Raw genomic sequence first — 22,948 nt, 5'->3', positions numbered from 1 at the left:
ATGTGGACCGTACCAACATATATGGCTGTAGGGGTTTTCAGTATGGTGGACGAAACCATTCTTCTTCAGCTTTTTAGGAAGAAGCCGTTATTAGGATGGTTTTCTCTCAAGCATTACCGTCAATTAAACGACAGAATTTCTATTAAATATGTACAGCATGTTTTAGCAAAATACATGTTTTAATAAATCAATAGGCCAATTTTGCTGCCACAATTTCAAAAGCTAGACCTAGAGCTGCAATGGTTAGCCTGCAAACTATTTTGGTAATCAATTAATCATTCACTTTTATGAATGGAAAAATGTCAGATTATACAGTTTTAAGACTCTCAAGTAGGTTATCTGTTTTTATTTGTCTTACGTCATATTAAACTGAAAATTCAACATTTACAGAGGAGAAACTTGAGAAACTGGGATGCACATTTTCCACAAATTTCTACAAAATTTAAAGACCAAACCAATACTCTAGAAAATAATCATCAGATTAATCAATAATGCAAATGATAAGTGCAAATAATAATGAAATGCAGTCTCATTGTTTACGATTTAATTTATTGTTAAATAGTTAATTATAAAGTCTGATTTTATTGTTTGGTTGGTTTGTTGCTAATCTGACTAACCTCACTTCTGAAAAAGACGAAGTGATAACAGATTTCAGCTCAATGGCAACAATTGAACCTTTTTTTTAATTGCACATTTAACTAGGCTACAATAATCTAATTCATCAATAGATTCAAACAAAGTATCATATGATGACAACTTCTCTCTGGTGATCATCTCCAGCCCCCACGACCAGAGTTCAGATAAGCAATTAAGGATAATGCATGAATGAACCTCAGGTGACAATGAACTTTGTAACCTTTTGTGTGCTTCACAAGAAACTTTCCTCTGCTTGTAGAACCAACATAGATTCATAATCTGGCAGGTCACCAGTGTCTTTTATATAAAGTAATCCAAGCTGCTGTTCCAACATGATGCCAACACAATCATCACGTACTACATCAACACATTGTTTTTTTTGTTTCTGTTTTTTCTTTTGTTTCACTAATTGTGTCATAATTGATTTGATAATGACATAAAATGCTGCATATAATGTAACACATTTTAGTTTAATTAGAAAAGAAAGCACTTTTGATACACAGATGGGGTGTTAGGACCTTAGACAGAATTATCAACCAGACAGACTTTTCTGGCCTCATATTTACGTCATTGGATTCAGCTAAAACCTAAATACACTGAGACCAATTCCGCCTTCTGGCTTGTCCAACTGAAGATCTGCGTAAAGTCTTCTGCAAACAGTGGGACAGATGAATGCAGGTCCCAAGGGTTGTGCTCTGATGTTCTCTAATTGTTGTTATTCTTTGTTTCATAATTCCCAATGGTAGACTTGCGAGAGACAGCAGATAGACTGCATCCAAAACAAACAAGGAGAAAGTGAGAGAAAACCCTGCAGAGCAACAGACGGATGTGTTTGAGTACTCCAAAGTCAGGAGCAAATATGGTGTTCCCGGAATAGCGGTACTGAATCCACGTGTCATTCACAGTAGATATGGCAGTCACATTTTTGGGCACTCAAACAAATCGTCTAAAGGACGTCACAAGCTGCGTCTGTGCCAACAAATATGGGCTATACAACCTCCCAGAGCGAGGCGGTGTGTCTGACTCACACATGCTCGTATAACAACTGTTCTTTTGTTCACAACAAACTCAAGGTCCACACTTTGTCTTAGCTGTGCAGTCACTTTTATTCTTGCTGTCTTTGCCACATGATTAAATCTTTCACTCAGTGTCACAATCTCTGAAAAAAACAGACACAAAGACCAATCATGTCTCTATAGTGTCCATGGATCCCCATTTGTCTGTGCAGTCTGTTCTGGAGTATTTTTAGCCGTGTGCGTAAAGCTTCAGAGGAGTCGACAGACTATAGGACAGATGTGTCTGTCTTCACCCCCATCTCCTCTTTTAGTCCGTTCCTGATTGACTCAAAACTGGGTGCACAGAGCTCCTGGTGCCTCCACACTCAGTGTGTAGTGTTTAGTTTTCTGATCAACAAACAACAAGCATGCAGATATTCCTGTGCGTACACACGAGGAAGAGGAGGAACAACAGAAGGCAGATTTTTCATTCATAAATGTAGGCCTTTTTTTGGCATGTTTGCTGCTCTCAGCTACAGAATCTTATTTCCTGATCCTTCAGGACTCTCCAGCTGGGAAAGACATATTCTGATTTTAGTTGTTTTTAAAATCCTGCTGCATTTCTTCCTTTTTCAACAAAAAAAAGAGTCTTAAATCTGTTAAGCACTTTCTAGCTTCACACTGAAACATTGCAGGCTGGTTCAATTAAAAATGCTATGTCCCCTGCTGTCTTGAACTGAACTCAACAAGTGATAAAAAAGCAGTTAAGTTCATACGCCAGTGACCTTTACAGTTTACCCCCTAATCAAAAACGCATATATTTCATCTTACCTGTCGTGCTTTTTTATCATGTTTAGTTAATTGTTATTGTGTAGAGATGTCTCTTGAATAAAAAATAGGAACTATTTGCTTTCTACCAGATTACGATATCTACACTAATGGCATCTTAATCTGCTGAGCTGTAACATTAGTTAGTTCAGGTAAGAAAGCAGTATCAAACTTTTCCTTTGCTGTAATTTGCATGTGTAGTTCAGTACAGAGAAAATAGTTCCTGCATGAAACTGCTCACAACAAGGTCTGTGGATTATCTTGAGTAACTGGGTCATGATGTTGCTGTTGAGTTTTTAACCCATAAGAACCCAGATCCAGTCATCCTTAAAGGGAAATTATAGGGGATAGTGGACCACATAGAACACATTTATGATGTTTTTAAAGAAATTCGACCATAAATGTCAAAGATCTGTGATGTGACATATATACGATACATTGGGCGTTTATGGTATTTTTGTTGACGATATTTCTTATTTTAAAATAAAGAAAAATAGACACATTTTCTGCTTACAGAAACGCAAATTTGCCTTTTTGTTTGCATCTCCACAACATAAATCAAATTTGTGACTTTAATTTGTTCAGGAAATATGGTCAGAACAAGTTAAATGCAATACAGGACACCCTATTAATGGATTATAATTGTTAAATGGGTTTAAATTTAGCCTCGTAACAAAAAATAAGCTTTTTGAAATTAACTACTTTTTCACATTTCTGTTTCCAGTCACAGCCACATTTTGGAGATGTCACTACTTGTCAAAGTCACATGACCACCACGCCAGGGTGTTGAGTATGTGTCGCTTAGGGATTTAATGAGTTAAGGTGAAGCATAAAGCTGAATATGGGAGATTATAGAAGATTTAAAGTGTTTGTTACACAGGTGTCACCATGGGTTCTTATGGGTTAAGATATCAAGTTCAGTCAAGAATGGTCAGACTGTCACACATTACATTCCCTCAGTTTGAAGAGTCTGTTTGCAGGCTTTTACTTATGCCAAGAATACAAAGAAATAGAAAGTATATCAGTTGCCCATAAAGTTGGAATAATTTTGTTCTCAGCCACATTCCTAATTGTGGCTTCATTTTTATTGTTATTGTTTGGAAGAGATGGATTAATAACATTTTGAGAAGATATACACTTTCTGTCAATAATAAATCACATTGTCACAATCATTTCATGGAAAGAGGTAAAAATATGTTATTCCAACTTTAAGGGGCGACGTGTATATATCAATTGTAGGAAAATAGCAAAAATATACAGACTTAACAAAACTATTATTGCACAAGAATGCAGCTGACAATAATTAATAACAAATGAAGGCGTGAGGTGTAAATGGACTAACATAACTAAAAGTGTGGGATCAGTCTATTGACTCAGAGTGTCTGACGCTCTGAGGGAGGAACTGAAAAGACAGATGACCATAGGCAGGAATGACTTCCTGTAGTGCTCTGTGGTACATCTCGGTGGAGGGAGCCTAACACTGACAAAAGTACTTTTACTAAAATAAAAGATCAGCATAATTCTTCCATCACTGTATGCTCTGAGGCCCCTATGTAAATGTTGAGCATGCCCAGTTGACCTTGTTTTCTGAGTGATCTTTCTCCAATGATAAAACATTTCTACGAGGGTCCACTGACAATCATAAAAAAAAATAATTTATGTTGTCTGGCTTTCTCTTGCCAGTTGAAGACCAATGGGAGCCTTCGCACAGCATTTTCCACCACCATCATTAAAACAGCAAACAAGGAGTATCTTTTGAAGAACCATGCTCCAGCAGAGTTCCAGGGACTTGAAAATGCAACAACAACAACAACAATCCATCTATCTATCTATGGTAGCATCTATCCAGTCACACACACACAGGCAATACACTCGTAGCTGCTCAGCGGGCTAACTCCAGCAAAGTACTGTTGAGTGAGAAGAGTCATTGTTTCCATGTTTTATTCAGAGAGTTAGAGGATGCCCTCATCTCTCTGTTTTCGCTCTTCTTTCCTTTTCCGTTTGTTGAGTTTGGAGTTCCGCTGCGGAGGCTCATGTTTCCACGTGCTGTGCAGCGCAGGGCTGGTGGGTGTGACAGTGCTGCAAATGATGTTCATCAGTTATTAATGTCACATTGACTGCAGATCTGCATTGTCACTCTGTAGTTTAAAGCAATGCACTGTAAAAATATTCTGTAGTCATTTCATTTTACTTAATATATTTGATAAAATGTATTAAATATAAACGCGTCCTTGATTTTGAGGCAGTTGTTTAAGTAACTTTAATATAAAAATGTTTGAGATAGAATCTTCTTAATTTTGATCACATTAAATAGAATCTTTATGTGTATGTAATTCTAAATCAAGAGAATTTTGAATGAATCCAACACAATATAATTAGTCAGTTTTTAATTGACAGGCACTTCCTGTTAAGTTTTTATTAACTCAACTTGTAACGTAGTTAGATTTAATAAATAAAATTGCATGCAATCTGTTGCCTTAATTTTATTGAGTAGCTATTTATCTTTTTTTACAGTGTACTCTTCTATGAAGTAAGAAAAAAGATAACAATTGAATGATTCATATCTCTGTTTTTATTTTTCTAAATCATGTTTTTTGTTTGTTTGTGCAATCCAGGAAATGTCAGTCAAACTAGTGTGTGGTTGTTTTGACAAGATACCTCTGTCTTTTAAAAAAATATTTCATAAAACAACCTTTGGCCTTTATCTGTTTTTGCAAACTTGCTTATATTTTTTAAGAGAAACACTCTGAATGTCAGTGAATGTGATATGATGCAAGAGGAAGCAAAGAATTAGCGTTCAATCCACATTAAATGCACACAAGCTCAGATTCAATTCTCTCATGCGGAAGAATGAATAAAGAATACATGACAGAAGGAGCTTATATAGTCACACATACCTAAGTATTATTTTTGTCCTGAGTCCAACAGTTACATGCTGCATATGATCATGAAAAAAGCATTCTAACAGAATTAAATAATTGAATCTTTCCAAAAGTTTCTCTCAACCTCGTTGTTTCCTTCCTGGCCCTCTGACGTCAGGGTGTGCGTCCCAGTTCATTCTCTGCAAATAAGAACATGTGCAAGTATGAACGTCAGAGATCACACCAATGACACGCAAACAAAGACGCCAACTCACATGAGCCAACATACAGGCTTGGCCAAGACGAGCATTATCCATGTGGGAGAGACTGTGTGACAGGCGGAGAGAGAGAGGGAGAGAGAGAGAGAGAAAGAAAAGTGCTGGACTGATAGAGTTAAGACAAAAAATGAGTGACAGCCTATGAAAGGCAGACAAACACACAAAAGCGAGGAAGAAAGGCAGCAGCAGGAAAAACCGGATAAAGAATTGGGGGAGAAAGAGTGGGCACAGAGTGTGAAGTGCACATCATCAAAGTATGACGACTTCAGAGACATTTCCTCTGCTAATGGCCTGCTGGTTGTGTTCCTGCACTGGAAAAACACTGAAGATGTCCCATGACCACCCAGGCAGCTGCTTTCAGGCATAGAGGAAGAACGCCTTTACTCCTGCCATGAAATAACAACTCGGATATATAGCAAGAGTAAGCACGTTGGTCACGATTCAAGTTGTTGATGTGCATTTCTCGAGGTGGTTAACCCTGGCAGGACAAGAAGCCCCTGTCTGTTCGCTTTCTGGTGGAGATATAAGTGAGAAAACTGCAACCTCTCTCAGTCCTGAGTGGTATCAACCATTCATTTAAAGCACAAACACTCTGACATCAAAGAAAAACTCTACCCCTGGCTAGCCTTACATTATAACACTGATTTCCATGCACCGGAGAGAAAGAGCAAACTTGTAACAGTCAGTAATTTGGTATGAAAAGAGAGATAACTGTGAATAGTAGCAGTAGCTTGTTGGGAACAAAAATTGCACTTCTTTCTCAAAACACAGCACAGTAGGTTTGTGACAGGCTTACAATTGATGGATATTTAATATAATTTGCCTCCTCGGGCTACAGCCCAATGTTTTTTGTTTTGTTTTTTTAAAAGCCCTGGATACAAACCTAGCAGATTTGTCAGCTTAACATTCATTCTGTGACCTCTACTGCAGCACTGTTTGACAAAAAGATGCCAAATGTTCTGCCTCTTTTTAGGTGGCAGGAGTGAAAATTAGTCATCCTCAACATTTGTTGTGTTCTGGTTTCAGAAGGATGAAGACAGTTGCATAATATAAGTTAACCCATAAGAACCCATGGTTACACCCGTGTAACAAACACTTTGTTTCAACCCATTTAACAATTCTAATCCGTTAATAGGGTGCCCTTCAATGCAATCCTATTGCATTTAACTTGTTCTGACCATATTTCCTGAGCAAATTAAAGTCACAATGTTGGTATATGTTATGGAGATGCAAACAAAAAGGCAAATAGTTATTTGTTTTTATTTATTATTGATTTATTCTTATTGTTACTTTAAAACAAATCTGACAAATAATTTGTTGTTAAACAGCACTATTAATGTCACAATTTTGATATATGTTATGGAGATGCAAAGAAAAAGGCAAATTTGTGTTTCTGTGAGCAGAAAATGTGTCTAGTTTTTTTTAAATTTAAAATAGCAAATATCATAAATATAAATACCATAAACGCCCAATGTAACATTTATGTTACATCACAGATCTTTGACATTTAGGGGTAGAATAAAAAAAAAAAAAAACATCATTAATGTGTTCTATGTGATCCACTTGTTCTGTTGTGTAACCCCATAATTTCCCTTTAAGGATAACTGGGTCTGGGCTCTTATGGGTTAAGATAAGATTTATTCGTCCCACAACGGGGACATTTTGGGTGTTACAGCTGCAAGCGGATAGCAAAAAAAGAAGAAGCTTCAATAAAATAACAATTTAAACAAGAGGATATAGAAAAGTAGGAACAGAATATACAATACAGACAGACCATTAGACCATATTGACAAATATTGCACATTTAAGTTCAAATTATAAATTCACCTGAATTAAATATTGCGCAGTATGAAGTAACATTACAAATTATCATGTAGTTATTGTTAGTTTTGGTGTGTGTGGTCTACATGGAGCTGTGCTGATTGTAGAGTGGAGAACAGTTATAGATACAATGAAGGCTCTTCTAGGATCATTTATTACTTGGCATATCAGGCCTTTCTCCATGATGTAGGGATTTTAAAGCATTGCTTGAAAAATAGTAAATATTGCTACCATAAATGGGGGGAAAATCTCCCTAGGTTTGAGATGAGATCTGAATATCTACGAAGTCTGGCTCTGCCTAAGATTAAGAAAAATTAACATCCAGAGCAACTTTAATGACAAAACATTGAAATGACTGCATGGGATCGCTATTGTGTTTGCAGGAAAACAAAACACACAACCTGACAATAAAATTAAACAATTCATCAGTTCTGAACAAAAGATACTGTAACAGACAATTATGTATGTGGGTTTGATGACTTATCTGTGGTAAACGATGACTAAAAGGAGCGAGGGAACTTTCGTCACAGAGAGGAGAAAAATAAAGGAGAGCAAAGAAAAAAGAAGGAGAGTGAGGTGTGAAAGTGATGAATAATTTGTAAGCGGGAAGATAAAAAAAATGGAAGGCAGCTTAATCAAACTTCTCTGAACTTTATAGTGTGTGTCTGTGTGTGTGTGTGTGTGTGTGTTTTGTGTAGGTATATGTGCAACACATGAGTCTGTGCATCACCATCGGCATCATAATCATGGTGAGCGTTAATCTGTTGAGGGGGTGTGCTGCTGATTCCGGGACACATCGGCACATTTTCATCCTGGCGTGTTCCCCATTCAGCCCCTTCCCTGAATCATACCCGCACTTACACATACACACACACACACCCTGAACCCCCACAATCACAAACACACACACACACACACACACATACTCACACAACGCAACATTCACCCATCTCTCTGTATAATATATATATAAGCCCAATATAGCTGTCTTCTGCACATGGTGAGACAAGTGATTGGGGCGAGGAGTGATCACAGTTCAGACTGGTGACCTTCACCGAACACACTCACACTGTCACATACACTTCACACACTTGTGTACACACACACACACACACACACACACACACACACACACACACATACACACACACGACGTAATCTCCTAAAAACAAAGTCCAGACTGTTGACTTAATTGCACGAGGACGTCAAACCTATCAGATGTCAAAATTAAAGACTGTTTTGATGTTTTGATTTTGATGATACTGACCACATTCAGGCTCATGATTACTTATTTCACTTTCTAATCAAAATGTATTTAGTTGGCGATGATGTTGGAGGTGAATGAATTGTTGCAATGCTAGCCTGTCATCACTGCTTTCTACCATCTATTATTATCAGTTTACAATGTGTTTATACTTTATGTGCCAGCTTATGAAACTTCTGCCCATTTCTTGTATTCCTTTGTGGCATCATTATTGGACATAGAAAAGAGTGAAAAAACAGTAAAACCCACACACACTTTTGTTTGTTTGTTTATTTTTCAATAAAGCAAGACACTTTCCAAACTACTTTTTCCATTGAAAAATACAGAATCTAACAGAGTTACGTTATCTGTCATGTTCTAAGTAGAAACTCACTCCTGGTTTGGGTTCATTGGTATGGACTTACTAACATTTGGGGATGACAAGAAACTTGTGACCTCCAGCAGAATAGAGCTGCAACAATTATTCAAAAATTATTGACAACCATTTTGTTAGTCCACAAATTTAAAAAAAGTGTCAGAAAAAGCTGTTTTCTCAAATATGGTGATTTCATGTTTTTTGCTGCTTTATATCATATTAAACTGAATAGCTTTGGGATTTGGATTGAGAGAACAAGACATCCACAGACATCACCTTTTATTTTGACAATCTGGGAGTCATTTTTCACTATTTTCTGACATTTTATAGACCAACTGATTGATTGATTACTTTAGAAAATAATTGTTATTTGCAGTCCTAATGTAGATCACAATCAGGATCTATTGACATTGTGTTGAACAGACTGCTCAGTAAACACCCATCCCATTATCCAAAAACACACAGTGGAGTCGGAAAGGTTATCTTATAAAGTACAGCTTTAATATGAGACAGATGATTTTATGTATAACCAAACAAAATTTTGGGATTTACCATAAAATCAGAAAATAGTATAAAACCAGACCAAGATTCCCATGCATTTCAGAAACGATAGAGTTAATTTAAACACATATGGGTCCCAGCAAGTTTATCTGTGCATAAATGACCTTTTCAACTATCAATCTGAGCTGAAAGGAAACACACGTCCTCATACATACAGGTGCATTGCAGGTGTAAGTGTAATCTTGAGAAAAAAGTCTGTGCACATCTGAAAGTGCAATCTATCGAAAGTGTAGTCTATCTAGTTTTCATCAGGAATTTATATTTTACATACATTTATCAGGTGTAGGTATGCATTATATATACCTGATGAAGAGTGGACATACCAAAACATAGTCTCAATAAATATTTCAGCAGTAAGCGAACAGTGTGTGGCAGAATTTGTAATTGTTTTCAAGGTGTAAGTGTAATGTAACAGGAACCAGCAGGACAGAGACCTGAGGCTTCAAACAACACAAAGAGCTGTGTAGGATTCAGTCCAGGTGTTGTTTTTACCTTGCTCTTTTAAAGAAAAAACATAGACACAGACACTCATTTAAAGAAGAGACCTATTTAAACTGGTCTTCTCAGGACTTTGGTTATTACACACACACACACACACACACACACACTACAACGCACATACCTTCCCTTTAAAATATGTAATATCTCGAAGAGACGAGAAAACACACACAGGGCCAAAAAAAGGAGTTTCCACATTTCATTAGTTTACCTTCCATTCACAATCTAAGTAGCTCTTCTATCATCACAAGATGCTAAATGGTACTAAAATGAAAAGTAAAAATGCAGCTATTCTAAAGTAGAGAGCAGTTTAAGGATGTTTGTATGTGCACTGATGATGAGTAGTATGTACAAGTGTAGGTGGTGGTGGTTTGCTGGCATCTCTGGGAGAGCCGCTCTTGGCTGCAGTTCTAATGATGCTCTCATTCTTTTTCCGCCTTAAGATGAATATCTTAAGCTCACTCTGCTCACGTTGTGTTGATTTTCTTTCCACTTCTCGCTGTTATTCTTTCTTTTTATTCTCTTTCCTCCTAAGACTCTCATTATCTTTGTTAATCCTCATCTTTCTCCTGCTTCGGCTTTCATTAATCACCACCTTTATTCATGATGAAATTAATAAAAAAGTGAGGGACAGCGTTAGCGGTGATGGTGAGCACTAGTTGATATAGAAAATAGCTGTCGACGAGTCACAACGCCTGCGTTGTTTACAGCTGTGATATCAAAAAACATCTGGAGACACCACCAGCTGTCTGTGTGTTGTGTCTCTGTCATTTCATCATGTCGTTGTAGTTTTCTGCCTTTGTACCGTCACTATCAGAGTCAGTTTCCATGTTCTGATCTCTGCTTTTCACGCCTGTACTATTAAGCAGCAGCTACCTCGACACTGAAATCGTGTTCTGCTCTACATCTACTCTTATCTCTGCTCTTTTAAAACAGCTCCCTGCTGCCTCGCCTATCTCCTGCGTCAGTGTAGCACCTCCTGCAAGTCGAGGAGGTGACTGAAAGGAATCAAGACTCAGGTTTTTGTTAGAGTTGGAAAGAGCAGGGAGAGAAATCAGAAGGGGGAAATGGGATTGGCGGGGAGAAGAGTTCAGCCAAAAAGGAAATGAAGGGAGAATGTGACTATGGAGAGGGAAAGGAGGTGGAGGAGGGTTGGGGTGCTGGGTAAGGAGGAGGACGAGGGGAAGGCTGGGTTATCATAGCCTGGAGCACACTCCAGCTCTAAGCAGCGGATGGAGGAATCTTCGTTGCCGTAGTTGGCCCAGTATTCTTCTGGGTCCAGCTTTGGGAGCGCTGCTTCAGCCTCGGACAGTTCATACTTGGAGGAGATGGTTTCAACGGGAGTTTTGGGGAGGTACTGAGACTTTCCGCCGGAGAAGGCTTTCACCTCGCTGTTCTTCTGGTATGAGGACTTGGATGAAGATGCGGGCTTGTTCTTGGAGAACCACCAGCGGGTTTTGGTGCTGAAGGTGGTCGTGGTGGTTCCCGCCATTGAGCCGGGGTCAGGCAGAGGGCAGAGGGCGAAGTCCATCTCGCGGAGGAATCGGAGGTCCTGGCCACGGCGATGGGATGGGGAGCTGCACATGAGCTCAGAGGAGGAGATGCGGGCCTTGCGGAACCACTCCCACAGGGGACGAGCCTCACATCCGCAAGACCAGGGGTTAGCGTTGAGGCGGAGAAACTGGATGCCTTGGGTGTCTTTCATGGCCTGGCCTGGCAGCTCGGCCAGGGAGTTGTTGAACAGGTAAAGGATGGTCAGGCGGCCCAGGTCACGGAAAGCCCGTCGGTTGACCTGTCGGACACGGTTGTCGTGGAGAAGAAGGCGGTCTAGGTTGACCAGACCTCTGAACACATTCTCAGAGAGGGCACGGATGCGATTTCCATGCAAGAAGAGATGGGTGAGGTTGACCAGATCTGAGAACAGGTCATCTTGCAGAAAGTGGAGCTGATTCTCCTGAAGCAAAGTCAAAACACAAGAAGAATTTAGTGCCGTGGTAAAGCATGTGGGAAATTAAGGCTGATGGGTTTTTCTAGCCAGTTGTCAGTGTTTACTATCAGCTGGGATAAGAGGTAAAAAATCACTTCCTCTGAAGTTACCATATATGTACAGATCAGAAGTGACCTCTACCAACTGGAAACAAACAGAATGTAGGAGAGATGTTTTTTTTCTTAGCAGGAACTTATTGCCTGATTGGAACAATTGGTGGATTCAAGGACAAACCAACAGCTGAGATCTCGCTGTCAGCTGCCAAATAACTACAGGGGACATCTTATTAAAACCTCCGCAAGCTATTCCATAGTGCACAATCAGTTACATTTATATGAACTTACAAAAAGAAATTGAAATAAAGTTTTAAAATGTTATTACTCTTATTATTTACTTAAATTAAATATATAAATATACAAGTATATAAAGTTATAAAGTTAAATATAAAGTTTGATTTAAAAAAAAGAAGGCATATCTTAAAGATGATGATGTGTATTGATAGTTTCAATTTGCATGAAAGGTATTGGATCGTTGATTGTGGTATTGTTACACCCCCAGCAAATTATACAGTATTTTTTTTTACTCTCTGTGCTTCAAAGCGAATTGGATCTACAGTTCTGGGTATTAAGTGCTATAAAACCTGACGTTTGGAAGAAATGTTGCACTGTTATTCTATCCTTGTTTCTGGAGTAATGTTTGATAATTTTGTTTCAAATGACTTGCAGCTAGAACTACTGTTGAGAGGAAAACGTGTGGGCATGCACTCCCTTTGTGCATGATAGGCGGAAAGTAGGTGTCTCCTTACAAGGAGTTTGCTTTGGTGTATGCTACGAACAATAAACTACATATTAAGTGGAAATAGGAGGCAAAGTGCTGCAGCAATTAAGAACATAAAATATCTATGTATAAAATATATGTATAATATACACATACAAATATAACAATTGTAATTAGAATATTAACAACATCTCATAAAAATATTATAACAAAAAAAAAAAGTACAATATAACAATAACTCTGTCTTAGAATGAGTCAAAGTTGTACACTTAGTTATATACAGTTTCCTGCAATCAATCTTAGAGCAATGTGTTGTGCTTGATTTAATAATGTGATAGAAACTGAAAATGTAATATTGTTTTCTACAGTAGAAAGGTGCTAATTGAAACTAGTGAGAAGTGTTGCTTTGGTTCTTAATGTTATGAGTTATGTGTTTATCTTGTGACTTTGTGCTGCGTGCAACTCACTAAACCTCCTTACAACAATCCTTCAACGTGCACAGTACAAAAAGCATCTCTATGCGTGTGGGTGTTCAGCCTGCACGTTGGCAACTGATGTGTCGGTAAATCAATTCTACAACAGGAGCGTGTATTCTCATCAAGTAGAATGTACATGGAGTTTATACAATAATCAAGTCAATTGAGTAAATATTCATACATGACTATCAAAGGTGTATCTTTGCATCTGTGTTTTTAGGTGCGTTTGTGTGTGTGCATGCTGGTTTTACCTGCAGGTAGAGGAATTGCAGGCTGTAAAGCTTGTGGAAGAGGTCATGGGGGAGAGTGGCCAGCTTGCAGCGATGCATGTGCAGGCTCTGCAGCTTCTCCAAGCCCCTGAAAGCTCCACCTTCAAGACGGTGTAGTGGGTTATCACCCAGATCCAGCTCCTCCAGCACCCTGAGGTTACTGAAGGCTCCGGCCTCGATCCATGTAATGTTATTGCCATACAGCCAAAGCACCTGCACAGATTTAATAAAAAATAATGTGATGAGAGAGAAGAAATAAAAGATTTTCTGCAAATATTGCTGGGAATGCAACAGATGCAAAAACAAACCTGTGTCTCGAAGCCAAAAGAATCAGCACGCAGCTCTGTGATGCGGTTGTTCTGCAGGAAAACACGTTGTGAGTCATACGGCACACCGGACGGAACTATGGTGAGGTTCTGGGCCTGGCAGCTGACCGTCATGGGCGTGGGGTAACACACACACAGCCTGGGGCATGCTGACACCCCGCCCGGCTTCACCACCACCAGATACAGAATCAGCCACAAAGTTAGTCCACCTGGAGAGAGACAGAGAGACAGAGGAGGTTAATTATCATGGGAACAAAAGGAGCACAATTGAAGGTCAGGTTATAAGCAAAGGGACATTGTTGCAGTAGTTTGTCCTGGAAAGAGAGACAGACAAAGACAGACAGGTTGATTTCAGCTTTTGGCACCAGTCTTTCTTTGCTGTCTGTCTGTCAAGCCTGTTGCTGTTGTCAGTGATTCTTTTTAGCACTGCTGTGCTCTCACCCGTGACTTGTTGATGGCTCCCAGAACTTTGAGGTTCATATATTATTTACCAGATAACATTACAGAAATCATTCACCCATTCATATCCACCAGATCACTTTACATAGGTCTCCATGGCTGTTGTGACACGTTACATAACTCTGGATTCCAGCTGTTTAAAATACGAAATCACCGTAAATATCCTATAAAGACATTTTAGAGGCAGGACACATGAACCACACGTGAACCACGCGTGCTGCAATGCATTACATTAACCTGGTTTCCTAGTTCTCAGGCTAAAAAGGATGTTTCCGTTCGGGGTTTGACACGCAGAGGGCACGCGTAAAACCGGTAACCAGACCCGGATCAGTTTCGGTTCATATTAATGTTGCAACAGCTTCTTGGCACAGCTCGGATAACGGCGCACAAAAGTGACCAACACGGGAAAAGTACATGCATGAAAAAATGATGAAGTTCCCATTCATCTGTTGTGCGCAAGATTTTCCAGCGACTCACCTCTTGACCTCTTAACAAGTTGGACTATTAGCTGCCCTGGACGCTGAGGGAGAACTGAAGCTGTGACTTTTCGGTGGGATAAAACATATTTCTGAGTCTTCGTACGTCTTATGTACTTAAGTCGAAATAAATCAAGTTATACAGTTAAGAATAATCGTATATCGTGTAAAAATATATATCTGCATCTCTCCGTGCGTAAAAGTGGTATGGAGAGTTTGAATACTGAGGTTTTGTAACTTTTATAGGACAGACCAAACATATAAGCTAAGTTTGATCACGTTTTGTAAATTACGATCCTCTAGATAACACGTAAATTACATTATGCTGCCAAATCTTAGGCTGAATTTGCTCAAAATGTGGGCATTTTGGCTCCCTCAATATGCTACATTTTTCTGAATTTCTAACATCCATAATTGTCAAACATGATTAAAAAATGTAAAGTCTTGGTAAACAATTTAAAATATACGGGCAATGACTGTGCGTAAAAGCATCATTAAGTAAATTCAGAATAAATTCAGCAATTTCCGACACACGAGCGAGTGAGAGGCTGAAACAACTAAACTAAATCACAGAAATGCATTTGAAAAATCCAAAATACTCTCGGTGCATTCAAACTGCAGGTGCATAATAAGAAAGCAACTCACCCTTAAAGTTGCGGGTCCTTGAGCGCCTCATGTTGCAACGAGTCTCCATCTCGAACCAAAGCCGAAAGCGAGTTAGCCTGCGCGGCGTGGAAGTGCCTGCTTGCTGCTATCTCTGCTGAGGTTCAGCTCTGGTGAACGAGTTGCTGCGGCTCTTGCAGTGACGAGCTGGAGTCCCGGGAAGCTGTTTATACCCGCGGCCGGGTCGTCGCCCACAGCCGTGGGCAGCGAAGGATCTTCTCTACGTCAGCCCGGGAGGAGGAGTGAGAGCCACCGGAGGAAGGGACAATAAAGGCAGTGATAGGGCGGTTTTTGTCACGTCTTTACTGTGGCGTTCCCTAAAAGTCAGGCAACAATGTCTGTCGGTTGTTACTTGGTTATTATTCATTCTGATAAGGTAATTAAAGGCACAAAGCAAAGAGAAATGTTGGATCCTTTTTCTGAACATGAGCTAATTTCCTACATTTTGCCATTCTTGGACATAGAAAAATGACTAGTAACTCTTCATTTCATCATTTAAGACTCATTTAAGAGGCAGTGTGGGAGGAAGTCAACTGACTATGAAGAAGTCGGATTGGGGTTTTCAGTGACAACAAACTGAGAATTTCTGGGATAAAGTACACATATTTACTGCACAAGTATACTGGTTATTAAGAGTGTTTGTTTGTGTGGTACCACCGTGCCAAATGCGTTCACAGGGGGGTTGGAGGAGGACAGGAGGTGGGAAAACTCATTTGGCATTAAAGCTAAAAAATCATCTGTCTCATTTAGTGTGGGCCAATTTTGGACGGAAGCCGAGAGCCGCCTACAATTCAGAACAACAGATGAACATGATAGGGAAACCCAGCGGTGGAGTGCAGTGATCTAATGCAGCATATGGACTGATTACATTTGTGTGAGCAGGAGAGGTGACATGCCACTGAGAAATATCACAAGGAAACAATATACGGAACATGTGCGTGTCACCAACAAGTACTCTATTTTATGAATTAAAGCAATGGAATTAAAGATTATTTTTCTGTAAATGGTGTTATGGGCAAAAGTAACATGGATGGAGAATGTGATAGAGGACGCAGTGCAGCATTTCAATGGGAGGTGGGATGGGACATGGAGGTCTGCATGTGAAATAGGACATGGGTGGATTGGGTTTACTCACAACTGAGTCCTCCCTGCATGACACAGGTCAAGGCCTGGTCCACCATGATCCATCATCTGTTCCCAAGTGGACACACTCATGAAAACCTGCTCCACTGAAGGTCATCTGCAACTCCAAGCTGTGAGCAGTGCAGGGCATAAGTTGTGCGTCTGGAGTCTCACTGTTTCTTGGCTGTGGTGTAGTGGTTAGGGGAGGCAGACAGCTCACCAGTCAGGCTTTGGTAGCCTCTACGGGGTCTGTGGGACACAGAAGGTCGTGTGTGTGCGTGTGTGGGGGTGCAAATAATGTTTCACACTGTTCTTGGCCCCAGGGCAACAGAGGGGGAGGCAGCCAGCTCACCACCAGACTCCATCTACAGGGAGGCTGTGGGAGAGTGTGTGTGTGTGTGTGTGTGTGTGTGTGCATGGGAGGTTGTTGGCGCCCCATCCACATAAACCGTGTGTCCACCATCAGTCCTCATTAGTTAGTTACAGGTTACAACCTTTATTTTCACGTTTCCATTTGCAAAAGTTACAGGTTGGACCAATAGAACCACTTCTGTCTAGTTTTTTGTTACCCCTTTGATAAGGTAGCACACTGACCCAGCACTATCAAGACAGAGCTTCTAGAAAACTGCAGTCTGTCAATTACGCAAACCTATTATTTTTTTGTGTGTGGATACAGCATTAAGTTATTACATTGTGCTCATTTATTGGCTGTCTCATAAAAAATGATGGGAACAAAGCTGATCAGTCTTCTGCTGATAGCGATTTTCCTACACTGTGACAGGAGCGTGTAAACGAAGCATCGAGCTGTTGAATTTTACTCATTTACCAGATGGTTTAATAAGCCAGCTAGCTTGGGGGCTACTCAGTTGGTAAAGCGGTCGTCCACTGATCAGAAGGTCGTGGTTTGATCCCTGAGCATGGCAGCCTAAATGTCGAAGTTTCCTTGGGCAAGACAGATACTGAACCCCAAATGGCTCCCGATGCTGCGTTCATCAGTGTATGAATGAATTCCCAGTGGTGGCAGGTGGCACCTTTTAGGATTGCCCCGGCCACCAGTATGAATGTGTGTGTGAATGGGTGAATGAGCCCAGTCTGTAGTGTAAAGCGCTTTGGATAAAAGCGCTATATAAGTGTAGTCCATTTACCATTTACAATTTGTTCATTCCACCAAGCTTTCTTGCCCCACTGGTGACAGAAAATGAGTCGAGCAGCTCGCTGGTGGTAAGCAACAGCGCTGGATCCAGTGGTATGATGGTCCCTGAGTAAGCTGGAGGTACCGCAGAGTGCACTAGCTAACCACAAGCTAATGCTTGGTCTGATGAGCAGTTCAAATTCATCGACACAGCTGTCACATGGAAGTGGCTTTGATTTTATTGCTGTGTTCTATATGTAATCTAAAACACATCTAGGATTTACATAAAGCAATACGGGTTATTACATATTACAAGGGGTACTATACTCAAAGTGTTTGTACTGTATAAAAGAAGTGGACATCACCTCCAGGTCTGAAATGTGAAGCTAATGTGGAAATGCCGTAAATCTGCATTCTTTCTTATTTCCAGCAGGAGGTGACTCCACAGGATGAAAAACAAGTCTGATCGTATAGAAGTCAATGTGAAAATGACCCTATTGTATTTATTACCTTAGTAAACATTTCTCCTACTGAGATTTTGGTCTCAATCACAAATCATTTTCAAATCTTCTTCAATAAAGCATGATGTTCAGTTGTTAAATATAGTTCTATTTAAGGTTATATAGGGCGCCACAGGAATGAGTTCCTAAACCTAGAAGTAAGTTAGCATTTTAGTTCCCTAGGGTCTAACCTCTCAAACTCAATGAGGATTTTGAATGGGTTAGAGCAGCGGTTCCCAAACTTTTTTAGCCGTGCACCCCCTTCTATGTCCCAACCGGGTTGACGCACCCCCAATCCCCCACACCTTCAAAAAAAAAAAAAAAAAAATGCAATAAGCTTTTTTATAGCCATATTAAAGGCGGCATGTTTATTCATGCTCAAATGGCCAGAACACACATACAATAAAATAATAACGATCACAACAATGCGCTCTCGCATTTGAATTAATTTGAAATACAGTTTCAATATAATGCAGCAAAGTTATTCGTAGCTTCCACTTTTAAGAGCAAAGAGGATGATGACAGGCTCAGGATCAGAGGCAGAAAGCAAATAAGTTGGGGAAAATGATATTTTGAGCCACATTGAACAAAAATTGCAGCAAATTGAAATGACCGTGGAGGTTACCCAACCCCGTCATCATAACACAGGTTGGAAAAATGGAAGAAGAATGCACTTCATTTTTAAGATGAAGTGCATTTTGAATATACTGTATTTATTAATTAATTAATATTACAGTTTTTGATTTTACATTTTACGACGAGAATGTTTATTTACAGGTCTTTATTGTGTGGGGGAAAAAATTTTAATTGTGTCATCAACAGACCGCCATTAAATTTTTCATCTCGCGCACCACATAGTGGCAGCTCGTGCACCCCTGGGGGTGCGTGCATCACACTTTGGGAATCTCTGGGTTAGAGGTTAGATGCCTGAAATAAGGTCTGTGGTGATTTTGTTTGTTATATTTTGTTGCACGACATAAAATACGCAAATACCCTCACAGTTTTTATGTGTCCTTAAAAAGTGTTTTTCAGTGCTCCTGCAAACTCTACGGCTATGGTTTCGCTAGCATGTTAAAACGGCTGGAGACTGTCTAAAGCTAACAGTGGTGACATTAAAGTCATGCGACCTCGATGTAGCATAATGTTAGCTTTTTACTTCTGTCGGCTGCGTTAATGCTTCAAACATAATAAAAACATAATTTGTGAAGATTATCCTGGTGAATAAAACATGAAAGCATCAGAAACATGTTTGCCACAGAGCTTATTTTCTGCAAAACCCAATGCAAAAATCCCCAGGTGAATTCTCAATAGACCCCATGGTGATGCTACTTCAGGATTGACCTGCAAGAATCTGTAATTGTATTTAGTCTTTATAGATGATAAAGCAGGGTATGCTTCTGACTGACCAGTTGAGACCATGGCGCATCATCTTTGAACATTGACCCTTTAAAAATGTCAAACTCAAGGTTTTAAAATGGTAGTCCACAAACCAATGGGTGACATGAGGAGGGCTTCATCCACAGTCTATGCTGTTTCACATTATCTATCATGTATCCAGACTGACATTGGACATGTGTCAGTCAATGTGCATTCCTGTGTGTGCTTGTTATGTAAACCATATCGTGCATAAATGTATCTAACCAAATACCCAGAAACACATCTCTGCTCGCAATCCCATCTTTTCATCTTCTCACCAGCCTGTTGTGTCAAAGTGAATCACAGGCACACTGGCATTTGAACTGGTGTAAACACAGCATGTCCTAGGATCTGTCCTGATCCTAAAAAAAATGTGTCGCTGACTCTGTCTATTACCCCCACTCACACACACACACACACACACACACACACACACACAAACCCCTAAACACTCTCACACAGTACTGAAGACTTTGTGTGTGGACAGGGTGTGTATTGCTGCCTACCTGGTGAATCACAGTTCAAAAGACGAAAAAACCCCAGAAGCTGGAGCTTTTGGGATTTTTTTCTTGCCTCCTCGGAGAACTTGGGCTGGATCACGAGTCCCCCCACGATGATAATTTCGTGTACACTTTTACTTTATTTCATTTTTGTTTCATCTGAAATGTGACTGCGTGGTAAAACAGTCTGCGGTTGTCAAGTCAAACATCTGCTTGTAGTAAAACAAAAAAGTTTTCACATTTTTCAAATTAAAATGCAGCTCGAGGCCGATATGTGTAGAAGTTTATGAATCAGACACAATGTGGGTGTCATTTGGGACAGCAAAGGTCTGACAAGACTTTGTTAACGAGATAGTGAATCATCTGATATTTAGTTTCAGTGTCAGAAGACAAGCTTCTGTGTGTAAAGTTCATATTTGCAATCAATTTTGATATACGCCTGCTGGGGTTATTAAAGGCCTCAAATTGTAGTTAAATGTGATGTGGGTATCAAAATTTCATGGTTTCTTGTATGAGAGAAATTAACTCAAGATGAATTTTCAGTTAAGTTAAATTCTTAAATCACATACATTTGGTTTTAGAAACATGGAAAGACAAGGTGAAGTGAAGTCTTGATTATGAGTGTGTTGTGTGTTTGTGCTGTATGATGACTGGCAGCCAGATAAAGGGGGAGAAAAAACATCTCTTTCAAGTCAAGTCAATTATATTTATAGGCTACAATGCAAACCCTTTTTCATAGACCCTAGAATTTAAATATCTACTCTCACTAACAACATTAGGAATGGCTCTGTTTTATAAAATATGAAATTATATCATTGATGTGATGTCACGCAAACTTTTTAAACGGTAAACAAACATATCAGTTGGTGGTGGTAATGCACCAATTTGTTTTTTTTCAGTGGCTGTTGGCAGCACGTGTTTGCAGTTGGGTCGGTAATCAGTTCACACTACCCAATTGCGTCCAAATTCTGCTAAAAAAATTCAAACATGTTTGATTGACTGCGACTGAGGTCGGGTCGGGTCTTTACCCCTCACACACTAACAGATGTTTGTGACCACTAGCCATGCCCACTGTCCCCAACTAGTGCAGACTGTTGCAGACTTTGCCGAACTGGGACTTCTGGGAATATCTGGCAAAAAAATCTTGTGGTGTGTCCTCAGCCTAACTTGTGTTTCTTTGCTGTGGTGTATTTTCTGTTACTTTTAATCCTAAATCCTCTGCTTTACTAAAAGGCCCCAGTATGACCTCCTAATTATGTAACAGCTGGTTTAAACCAGAAATAACGTGTTATAGGGTCTGGAATTTGTCAGATATTAGAGGCGTGGCTAAACAAACATTAAAAGAGTGAAGACTACAGACAGTGAAACAAAACAAAAATCTGCAATAACTGCTTTATTGTTGAAAAATGGAATAGACATAAAGGGTCTTCCATGTTTGCAATGGGGTTAGGGGTGAAGTGAGATTAGGCTTTCGCATCAAGAGGGCACAGCCTAAACTAATACAGAGTTGATAATACAAAAAAAAATGAATGTAAATTTATTCCTAAAATATTAACATGGAATGTTTTCTTGCTTAAAATAAAGTACAAATATTTAAAAAATGTTGAGTCCTAAAGTAAATGTAAAGCATGTAATACAAACCATGAAAACAGGCCCTAAACCATCACACGCATATGGCTGTTTAGTGTGATACTAAAAAAACCTCAGCATTGCCATGCATGTTGTTGCTTTTTAGTCATTCAGAAATCATTTGTTTTCCCACCAGCTCCACACAGCAGATGGAAAACAACACATTAAAACTGTTTAAGTGAAGCCATTCCAGTCTTTTCTCCTGTTGCTCCAATCAAAGAGAGCTGGGTTAGCCGGCACATTTTGTCAAAACCTATGCGTCATAAAGACACCCTCAGTCACTGCGACAGATTCAGTCCGATTAAAGAAAGCAAAACACTGCATAACAAATCCTCTCATTAACAGTCTGGCTTATTTTGTAGCCTCCGCTCCGCCTGTCTTTGCTCCTATTTCTGTCATACATTTGTAAATGCATGTCTGTATTTTTAAATCGGCAAGAGGTTTTTATCATCAGTGACGCAGATGCTAGGGAGGAACCTGTCACCATGCACGTGTTCCCTGAACACACACACACACACACATAATCAAACACGCACTCGATGTGACAGACTGTGCAATTGCATCAAGTTTTTCTGGGCCCACTGTGTTGTCACACAGCAGGTGTACAGAGAACTTGAGAGAGGCTGTTGTGGGGGTTGTTGTGTCCCTGTTACTTCAGGTTTAAACCCTGCCAGAGAAAGACTCTGCCCCAAAACTCTCCACAACTATCAGGGACAACATGGCAACTCCTACTCAGAATGCCAACTGGAGATGGCATACTGTCCCCTGAGACTGCAGTGGATCCTGCAGCTTGACATCACTTGAGACTTTTTATCTGATTTCTTGTAGCTCCCTCTAGAGCCACAAAAGGCTTTGTGCACCTTTCTCACACAGGCAGCAGTGGAATGCTGTGGAATTCCTCTTAAAAAAAGGGTCCAGTGCTAAATGTAGGAAGATCCAAACCAAGGAAAAAAAAGAAAAAAAGTCTCTCTCCCGGGAATCTTACAGAGGAAAGGTGTTGGGCTGCACACCAGAAGCTCTGGTGAAAATTAGGATCAATAAATTCTGTCAGGCTGTTAGAGAGTGGCAAATATGTTATAACTGCACGCAGAATGACACTTCACTGAAATGTTTTTACAA

At 39.8% G+C, this 22,948-nt stretch overlaps 1 protein-coding gene across 1 annotated transcript; it reads right to left on the bottom strand.

The window, feature by feature from the left end:
- Positions 1-8,935: 8,935 nt before the first annotated feature.
- LOC131982323 (reticulon-4 receptor-like 2) lies at positions 8,936-15,741 on the bottom strand. Its single transcript, XM_059346939.1, has 4 exons — positions 15,513-15,741; positions 13,915-14,141; positions 13,589-13,819; positions 8,936-12,051 (listed from the first exon to the last, which is right to left on the bottom strand). Exons 1-4 carry the CDS (start codon positions 15,559-15,561, stop codon positions 11,188-11,190), a joined length of 1,371 nt encoding a protein of 456 aa, XP_059202922.1. The 5' UTR covers positions 15,562-15,741; the 3' UTR covers positions 8,936-11,187.
- Between the last annotated feature and the right edge of the window lie 7,207 nt (positions 15,742-22,948).

Source organism: Centropristis striata, chromosome 12, assembly GCF_030273125.1.
Source record: "Centropristis striata isolate RG_2023a ecotype Rhode Island chromosome 12, C.striata_1.0, whole genome shotgun sequence".
Lineage (NCBI taxonomy): Eukaryota > Metazoa > Chordata > Actinopteri > Perciformes > Serranidae > Centropristis > Centropristis striata.
This window is presented reverse-complemented; position numbering and strand designations above follow the sequence as displayed.